Source organism: Lissotriton vulgaris, unplaced genomic scaffold (genome assembly GCF_964263255.1).
Source record: "Lissotriton vulgaris unplaced genomic scaffold, aLisVul1.2 SCAFFOLD_1244, whole genome shotgun sequence".
NCBI lineage: Eukaryota > Metazoa > Chordata > Amphibia > Caudata > Salamandridae > Lissotriton > Lissotriton vulgaris.
The window spans coordinates 594,303-604,833 of NW_028251837.1; the positions used below are offsets into that span (position 1 = coordinate 594,303).

The following is a 10,531-nucleotide window of genomic DNA, read 5'->3' on the forward strand; positions in this document are numbered from 1 at the left end:
TCTCCTAGTGAATCATTCCACCCACGCTTCTTAAACCTTAAAAAGTTCACAACACTGACCCGCTTGACTCTACAGTCAATAATACTTACAACAAGGAGCTAAGGGGATAAAGAACAGGTCGTCCCCCTCTCACTATATCATATACAACTCGGGACCTGTTCCTGCGCTGAATGTAGTCCTCCTAATCCTGGCCAGCTACTTACATTATGTAGATGGAGCAGCGGCTATCAATTTGCCGTCTCGCTTTACTGGATCTGGGTCACCATTTTACAAAAAAAGGTAAATTAAAAACGGTTGCGTTGTTTTCCAAAGTAATTCCTCCTCTATTCAGCCCTCTCTTCCCTCAAAGGATAACTTTAAGTGAGCGGAGAGGAAAAGTGGAGAGAAAAAGTGTGAAAGAGGAATGGTGGAGCCTCACGGGAGTAACACCATGGTGGCTAGCAGGATGGTACTCGCCTGCTGCCTAGGTTCTCATCATCAGCATCCACCACTCCCAACAGAGGAAATGTGAGTGCACAAAGGAATGAAAACGAAGAAAAAAATGTGTGTGGTGCTAGGGTGTCAATTCCTGCCTGTACAACCTAGTGTACTGCAGGTCTGGACCCAAAAAAAGGAAAAAATGTGCCCATCCATATGGCGCATTAGTCCCGGGTTGTAAAACCAAGCTAGACCACACTGGCCAAATAGTCTTTATTCTGTGCTGTGTGTCTGCTCACTTTAAAAAGCTGACATGTTTCGTTGCCCCTAAAAGAATTACGGCAACTTCTTCAGGGCATGGGTGTATCACTCCACCCTGCACCGGATTTCATATGTGTGCCGTGATTAGGCACTCGACAGGCATACCAGTACCTGTACTCATATGGGTATGTGCATTAGTCACTTTCACGGTTTAGTCCCTCGTACTGCCACCGTCAGCCGGGAACTCGTGGAGCGTTGTCAATAACTCCAGGATTTTGCTAGTTCCACGTATGAGCAATAGTCACTTAGTGATCCTGTACTGTATAATGGGTAACTTGTCATATCCCAAACAGGGACACGAAGCACTCAGATTTGTGCGTGTTCATGAGGATTTTTCCATGGGCATAGTCAAAAAGATGTTGTCGTTTGTCTTAAATGGGCCTACTTAGGTGAGGTGTTCTAGTTGGAAAGACGTACCTTCAACCATGGAGCAGGGTCAGTCGCTGCTCTTTAAAATTAAGTGTGAGCGTGTTGGAATAGTCTCAATCACACAAGTGAACACAATGTCTTAAGGTGGTCTCTTAAGGCTGCAGTAGACACCACTGCTGAGTAGGTTATTGGTTGCTTCTCAGCGAGTCATCAGACTATATACCCCGGCGGTTGTTGGAGAAGACCTGTCTGTTGACGATGATACAGTTGCATACAAGTTATATACTACGGTGGTTGTAGAAACCTCCTTGGGGAATGACATTGGTTGCTCTTCAGGGACAATATATACTTTAGTGGTTGTATAATGCCCTTTTCTGCGGGCTGCTTCCTGCCTCTCTGAGGCGGAGTCTAGCTCCTGCGTGACTGCTCGGATCATATACTGTGGCTGGTCGTGTAACAACTGTCCTCTGACAATCCATTGAAGGTTGGGATATAGTGGTTTGTATTATGCACATTTGTATGCATTGCCCTATGCCATAGCTGTGTCGCCTTGAAATAATATACCACAATGCACCCCCAAAGTCCTTCACAGAATGTGGATGGGGAACCAATGACCCTTCCTGTTCCTAAATGACCCTTTGTTCCACCAATTACCTATGTCACTTCAGGAACAGTTCCAGCCGATCACGACACTGAGGCCACGCGTGGGTTCTAGACTAAATTAAAAATGCTTAAAATTGGGTCATGAGGATCCAGCCTCTGCCAGAACTGGAGGAGAAATAACCCACTGCATCTAATGCCAACACCCTACAATCAAGTCTCAGACCACCATATTGATTTTAATAGTCTTTACCAAGTTCCTTCAAAAAGGTCATTATATAAAATATTTTAATCATATCATTAAGAATAAAATCATATGCAGTGTCACCAGTGGACTTAAGAACCACAGAAATATACATGTATTTATTTTAAGAAACACTGATTTTTTGTATTTATATTTTTACTAATGTTCATTAGCCCTCTCAAGGGTATTTGTTGGAAGCGTGAAAGGTGTTTCAACCCAGAAAGGTAGCTTGGTCTCATCAGGACCAGATCAATGGAGGAGCATCTTACATTCATCATATGCCGCCTTTAGTGAAATAAGTATAAACCTGCCGATAGGGACCAGCGTAAAGGGCATTACCATGATTTAAAATAACAATTACTTACTCCGTGGCAAAAATGTAACCCCTGATAAACACATTTCGAAAATGAAGGTATAGCGAGGACTGCGTATAGTGGGGCGGCTCCAAATAGATACAGCCGGCGGCAGCCTGGATAGAAAAGAAAGCAAAGGGCATGATAAAAGGCTGATACTATCATTTTGGTGGCCTGAGACTTGCATATAGGGACAGCATTAGATGCAGTGGGTTATCTAACCACATATATCCTTTATTGTTGTTTTGAATAGTACCTGCGAGTGCCATTGTTAAGTTGTGCATTTACTCCAGGCCGCATGGGTTTATGGGTAGCTCTTGTAGCAGAGTACAAGAACTTGAGGAGAGCCACAGACTTTCTAATGTCTACCACTTAGATGAATGATGTGCACTCCTGTGATGTGGATATTTTGAGAATGTGCTGTAGCTTCTGCCTTGGTCGACCAAGGCTGGACACCATGGTTTAAGGCTTACACTTTCGATGCTGGACATCCAAGGGGACACGCGGCTCTCAACTACTCAGAGATGATTAAAAGACCAAGGAAGGAAAGTCCATCCGTTACATTGGTTGGCTGGTCTGACTCAATGCGCTCTGGTCCTGAACGGTTCCAGGCTTCCTCCATTCATATTATTATTATCAGATGTTATAGAGAACGCGGCTACCCAAACAGTGTTTCCCAGCACTGCGGCATCAGAAAGGGTCGAGCGGCACAAACAGGATTAAAACAACCAGGTCTTCAAGTTCTTTCGGAAGAGGTCATAGAGAAGCAGTTTCTCAAGGGCTTGGGTAGGGTGGGGCGGTCCAAAGCTTGAGACTAGATATGAACTGGAACGACCTCCCATAGGGAGTAGTCTGACTCTGGGACCTGCGCACAGTGACTGGTTGATTAAAAGCAGAGCGCGCGTAGGCTGGTAGGGGACCACTAATTCATAAAGGTGACTCTGCCCAGTGCCAGACCTAACCTTGCACATGCAACATAGTGCCTTAAACTGCATCCTTTTTCCCCCACCATGAGCTAATGCATTTATTCATTCTTAAAACGTAGTTGGAGCTACATCAATCCATTGAACATTGCAAACCATGGCCAGGCCCAATGGAGCACCAGCCATGCGCAAAGGGGTGCCCAGCGTCCACCACCGTGGGCAGAACAGGGCACTTCACTGATTATCCAAATCGGTTTCGGTTTCAAAGCTTTTATTCGATTTGTAAACAAATCATACAAGCAAAACATGAAATCAATCCATTACATTGAAAATTTAAAAAATACAAAATTTATACAGGAATCCGAGAAAATTCATGTAAAGATAGGACACATACTAGCACACGTTAATATTGGATCATAATTAAGGAAGACACATAAAAGTGGCAAAAGGAATAGAAGTTAACAGTTAAAATCGTACAGACAGGAGTAGATAAATTAGCACAAAAGATTAATCCTGGCAGCTGTACGTTGAGCAACAAACCCCCGCATAATCATAGGACATAAAAATGTAATTTTAAAATTTGTTAATACAAGAAAAGAAAAACATGTACAGACAGGGTTAAGGATATATTGAACACTCGCCCTGGCAGCTGTACGTTTTGAAAAGTTCAGACAGGAATATAAAAATCATGGCAACACAATACTTTTCCTGGCAGCTGTACATTTCAAAATATAGGTTGCAACAAAAAAACATATGTCCACGTTTTCTAAAACTGATACTAACACAAGGGCATTCTTAAAAGACCGTATATTCTATTTAATAAATATAGGTTTCAAATACCTTAGTCTTATAAAATGATAAAATTTACAAAAAAGTAGGAAATGGCAGCAACTCTGGCGTGAAACATTGTCACAAGAGCAGGGGGTGTCAGATTTCTGTTTCTGTATTGGGAAAGCAACAAGATGGTGTGCAATGCCCAACCTGACGCGAGTTAAAACATATTGATGAGATGGGCGGCTGACATGTAGGAGATATGCTTGAAACCCTGATGGCAAGTTTAGTTCTCTATAGAACTTTACGGTAGTTAACTTGCCATATGCCTCATCTCGCCCTTTCTTTTTATACATCAAGAAAGTTTGTTTAATCTCTTTTTTGGGTATTTCTACCGCGAGTTCGGGGTCAGTAAGAACATCAATATCAAACAGAATTTTAAACCAAAAATTAATGTATTTCAGCCAAAGAATACGTGAAGAAAAGTCCAGGCCTATACAATCAAGAATAATTTCTTGAGTGAATCGAGTTTCGGGCTTAGCCCAAATAGAACGCCACAATAAGAGTGGACGAACGGCTGCTAAGTCCGAGATAAACTCGACCCCAACCTCGTCATGAATTAATTGAATGGAGGCGGAGTGGGGAACACATAGCACTTTTCTTAAGAACTTGTTCTCCTCTTTTTGGAGGAGGGTGCCATCTGTGTGGCCCCACACTCCAGCCCCATACAATGCCGAGGGAACACAACGAATATTGTAGATGTTAATCATGTCACGAATACTTCTCGAACCGAGCTTAGAAGAGAAGCGAAAAACACTACTGGTACATCGAGTCATTTTCAACCTAGCATTTTCAAGCTCTGATTTCCAGGATCCATCACTGGCATAGGTGATTCCTAGGTAACAGAATGTTTTAACTTGTAACATTTTATCGCTGTCTAGATAGAAATTGGACTTTAGTTTATTGACTGACTCGCCGCACAACATAACATAGGTTTTAGATTTGTTTACACATAGTCTCCTTTTTTGTATAAACAACATAAAACCATCAATAAGGCGTTGTAAGCCTATCTGAGTACGTGATAAAAGTACCGCGTCATCCGCATAAAGTAAGATTGAGACAGAATTGCCTCCAATCTGCGGGGCATCTGCTGATATGGTGGCCAAAGTGCGATCTACACAGTTAATGAAAAGAGAAAATAAAAGAGGAGCTAGTACGCATCCTTGGCGGATGCCCCTAGATACCTTAAAAAATGGAGTGCATTCGCCATGGCTACCATATCGGACTTTACAAGAAAGTTTCTGGTAAAGCCTAGCCAGGAAATGTACTATTTCTTTCGGCGCCCCTAAATCCAGTAAAACCTGCCATAAAATGCCATGATCAACTAAATCAAATGCGCTGCTCAGATCAGCAAAACATAAAAATAAATTACCTTTTTTAGCCACAGTGTACTTATTAATTAAAAGATCCAAGTTCACGCATTGCTCCAAGGTACCCATCCCCTTCCTGAAGCCGTATTGCACTTTAGTTAAAATGCTCATATCTTCTGCCCAAGTTTCTAATCGATTGAGCAGAATTCTGCTCATAACCTTCACTGAGGCATCCAATAGAGAAATTGGCCGATAGTTTGCGGCCTCAGATTTGCTGCCTTTTTTATGTAAGGGGATGATAACCGATTGACCCCAAGAGGGAGGGAAATTACCTTCTGCTGCGCAATTAAAAGTTCTAACCAGAATGGGAGCCCACAGGTTAGGTTCTGTTTTTAATAGATCCATGGGCACCCCATCAGGTCCTGGAGCCTTCCCCCCCTTGCTATTAGCAAGGCCTTCTAGTCCCTCTTGCAGCGTAATTTCCAGAGGTATAGGTGCCCACATTGGCAAATCAACAAGAGGTAGGGTCAGTGATAACTTTTCGGGGTTAAAAATATTGGTAAAGTGAGAGACCCAGTCCTCGCAGGCAACATAAGAAGTAATTTCTGGGACGCCTTCCGAATTTAAGAATGGGCTGTTGACTATTTCCCAGTAGAGTTTACTATTTTTTGTCTCAACAGCTTCATTCAATTTATCCCAAGCTTCTCTCTGTAATACCTTTTTCCTGTTTGAGATAGCCAGTTTGTAATTAACCCTTGCTTCTTTGATGCTAATGCCATCACGGGGTTTGAGCCCTAAAACTCGTTTTAGTTCCCGTAAGGTTACAATACAAGGCTTGTCAAACCATCCCAGTTTTGTCGTTTTATTAGCTGAGGGTTTTTTAGTAAAAATACCCTCAATGATGATATTGATGTTAATAAAGTGGGATATCAGAAGGTCGTGGTTAACAACATCATTAAGGCAATAGCTGAGCTCAATTTCACAGCTGACTACTACCTCCCTTTGTTTAGCCACAGAGTTGACCCCGGTCCACTTGATTCTCGGACCATTGGGCCGTTCGGACACTATATCGGTGGTACAGGTTTCCCCAGTTCTTTGTGTAACACCCCTTAGAGGAAGGGTAACACAGATACTGTTATGATCGCTAAGACCTTCCTCTCTCACATACAAACTTAAATAGTCCCCATGACTTGAGAACAAGATGTGATCGATAAAAGTCCCAGCTTCCCTCCCTGTAAAAGTGGGGCAACTGGCGTTCTGCTTATTTTTGTTGCACATTAATAAGGATAAATCTAGTTTTAGTAGCAGGTTATTTAGGGTGGAGCCGTAATGGCAGTGCGGGAAGTGGGGGGAATCCTCACTCCTTCCTATACCCCCATTGAAATTATCCGGCTCCACACCAAAACCACAGGGGTTACCCTTGGATAGCTGGCATGGCTGCAAATTAAAGTCACCAGCCCATAAGATGTCTAGCTGCTTATTAGAAATGCCTATAGCCTTAGCAATTTCTTTTTCCAAGGGGTACAAGATGTTCCCTCTGGAGGCATCAAAGATGTTATTATAAAAGTTAACAAGAACCAGGTCCTTACCCTTAGCACATGCAATCCTTAACACCTGGCTGTGGGCTCCCACATTTGAACTACTTCTAACTTTGTAGGATTCCAGTCTGTTAGAAAGGAGAATCAAAAGACCCCCCTTTGCCCTGCCAGAATTGGATTTAGTGGCATTAAGGCAATAGGAGGAATAACCTTCTACGTTGATATCTTCCTGACTCCAGGTCTCCTGGAGGAGGACTATATCAAACCCTTCTCCTATGAATCTGGACCAAAAAGGGGTATTTAGTTTCCCTGCAATACCAGCAATATTCCATGATAAAGTAAGGTCACCAGGCTTAGTTACATTATCCAAATCAATTAAACTCATCACTGCACATGAACCATTTTCCGAAATGTACATTTTTTCTAAGCACCTAATTTTACAATTTTCGTCATAAAATAAGATGTCCAATAATCGAATGCACCCACAACTGTGCAACATTTAACTCTAGAAGCTCCTGCCAGCCCTTTGGAGATGTGTCCTTCACAAGACAGGTCCACACCATGCAGTGAACTTTAACCTTTGAAAATGAGGCGGCGCTGCAGGCAGGGATCGCTGCAGGTCACTCACTGAACGTCCTGTCTGAACCAATGAATGTGAGCGCCAAAGGAACCAACAGATTTGGAGAACAAGACAAAAAGAATGTTAGTCAATAAACACCAATCATTAACCAGGTGGGGAGGTCAGCCTTGCTCTGGATAAGGCAAGCAAAGAGGACCAGGTATTTTACTTACTAAATAACAACAGCGGTGCCTCCAGAATGAACTAAAGGAGAAAAGGAACTTACCTTTTTAAACCCAAGTAGTATTTCACTTCTCACACATTAGTAGCGCCTCGAGACCTTCGCGGGTGATGCAGACGCGTTCTATAAATCCTGACTGAATACTTGATTGAAAGAGTATAAAGCTCTTTTTCTTTAATTATATCAAAGAGAAGCGCTGTACTTTTAAAGCACTGCTTTTATTTGTGTTCTTACTTCTAGTTCATTCTTAATAGTGACAAAAAAAATATTCACAGAATATTCACGTAATTTAATCAACTTTTTTTAGCTACATAAAACAAAGTATTGCTTCTTTCTAATTAAAACAGAAACTACAATATGTTGGTGCTTAGTGAAATAACACCAATTTTCCCTGTGCTTAAATTGTGACTATGTGTAGTACCCAAACTATTAAAGGTTTCAAGATACACAAAAGTAGACTCTTAAAACACACACACGATCCCACTGAAACCATCATTGAACAGTCTAATGTCTGCGATTGAGTCTCGCAATACCAAGATACAAACTAAATCTGCCCTACAACGGCACACTTTTGGCAAAATAGTACGACACAAATCTCTATATCTAAACAACAAACATATGCAGCATACTATTATATATATATATATATATAAACTTTTATCAAATCAAGTTTTTATAAAACCATTCTGCCTCAATCAACCAAGGTACCTTTATTTAACATCTTGTTTTTTAGAAAGCGGCACATCCCACGAATACCTTGTCTAGGCGCTGTAAATAACATAAGTCACTCCAATTCAAGGTTACTCTATGCAACTTTCACAAACGATCACTTAATGACTCAATTTTTACATACAAAATGAGCATTCTTCTGCACAGTCCACTCTGGATTTTATGCTTTCACATAATTCTAAATCTCTTACACAGTTTCATCAGTGAATAAAACCTTCAAGAATTGAGAGTTATATGTTTATTTTCCAAAGTTTTTCCTCTCTCAGCCAGAATTATAAGAGCGGGACCTTTGCCGCAGATTGGCAGCAGGGACGATTGGTGACCGTAGATTTAAGTGCGCATGTCACTTTGGTCAGCTGTCTTGCTGCCAGCCTGACATGCGTACTTTTAACCTCTCCAATCCAAGCCGTCTTTGGCAGCTGGGTCAGGGGCGGCTCTAGGCTCTTGGTGACCCTGGGCAGGGAGCGTAGGTAGGGGGCCCCGGAAGAGAAGGGTCCAGGCGGGGCGGAGCACAGTGAAGAGGGGAGGGGGTCAGGGTGTTTGGAAGTGGAACAGAGCTGGAGGCCAGCAAATCCATGCCAGGAGCCGCTTCGCAAATATGTATCCATCCTCAGAGGATTATTATATTAAGGATATATATTGGCGTGGTGGCCCCTGGGGTTTGGTGGCCCAGTGCACGTGCACAGCTTGCACATGCCTAAGGCCGCCGCTGGCTGGGTGGAGAGAAGGCAGAGGCACCCAGTGCCTGAAAGAGTGCTCAGCCAGCATGCTCCAACCAATCCTGGTGCTGCTTATCTCATGCGGATTAACAGCATGAGAGAAGCGTCTGGATTGGTTACAGGAGTTGGCTCTAGGGCCCCGGACGACTGCAACAGAAGACCAGGACCGGATTCAGTTGTGCAGGCAGTAGGTAAGTAAATATTTTATTTCACATATTTAAACGGTAAAAACAGCAACTAAATCGCCAACATGCATTATATTAACATTTTATAGGCAACATTAAAATGGTAATTTCATGCATGACAGCGATTTAGTGGCTGTTTATAGCGAGCCGAGCAATTAACTTAATTTTGCTCGAGTCGGCAGCGCCACCTCTTTGACCCGCTGGTAGGCACTGTGAGAAACTCACACTGCCTTCAGCCTCAACTCCAGAGATCCCAAACGCGGCTCCTTATAACCACTGTTTGTAACAGGCCTCGATTAAGAGCGTTACCCCTGAGCCTAAAGGCATTGCTGCTGTCTCCCAGCGTCAGTTTGCTCGCCCTACCACTTAATGTTGCCACCATCCGCCACCGTGAGCCCTGGTGCAAGCAAAGAAGATCCCTCCTTGGACTGCTGTTGGGACAGAAAACACAAACATTATCAGGGTTCAACAAGTCTCTCTAGGCCCCGTGCCACTGCACCTGCTGCACCAAGGGTCGCTACTCCCCTTGAGCCTGCCTATTGACAAGAGGGGTTCGGTCAGGAAGGGTATGTAGTGCGGAGGGGGTCCTTCCCAGCGGGAGCAATGCTGGGGGCTGGCCTGGGTTCAGAGGACGTGCTGTAGAGGAATATACCTTACCTTGCGCTCCTCCGCAGACAGTCCAGGGGTCCTGCAGGGAGCATGGGGGACCCCCGCGGCCCTGCCCCGGTTCTCGGGCAGTGGGGTGAGGGGCAGGCCCGCGCACAGCTCCTTCAGGTTGGACATTCTCTTCGGACAGGCGGAGGACGGACGGACACCTGTTTGTGCAGACACGGCTCACCTGTGCAAGCCTGCAGAGACCTGCGCGCACCCGCCCACTCCCGGACGCACGCCTATTGGCTGAGCACCTCCCCGCGCGTAAATGATTCACCAGTACTGAGCACCAGACCCTCAAAAGGCGTGCTGGGGGCGTCACCTGGAGGGCAAAGGTCATTTGAACTGAGTGTGTTGAGTGACAGAGGGCAGTCACCCGTGAGCACTACAACGGCCCGGCCAATCTAAGGTTATTAAACCCCGGGACACAGGGATGATACAGGCTGCAAGGAGGGATGGGACGAGTGAGGTGGGAAAGGGACACGTGGTGGAGGGAAAGAATAGGATAAAAGGCTACAAGGGAAAGATAGGCTACATGGGA

The 10,531-nt window shown here is 44.0% G+C and overlaps 1 protein-coding gene across 2 annotated transcripts in view; it reads right to left on the reverse strand.

The window, feature by feature from the left end:
• The window catches only part of UROC1 (urocanate hydratase 1), a 216,284-nt gene extending 206,059 nt beyond the window's left edge, over window positions 1-10,225 (reverse strand). Inside the window, exon 1 of one of the 2 annotated variants that reach the window (XM_086950924.1) lies at window positions 9,997-10,225. In XM_086950924.1, coding sequence (XP_086807050.1) covers window positions 9,997-10,122 — 126 coding nt within the window. In that variant the 5' untranslated portion in view covers window positions 10,123-10,225. The remainder of the gene's footprint in view (window positions 1-9,996) is intronic. The other variant, XM_086950925.1, reaches the window with a different exon arrangement.
• Between the last annotated feature and the right edge of the window lie 306 nt (window positions 10,226-10,531).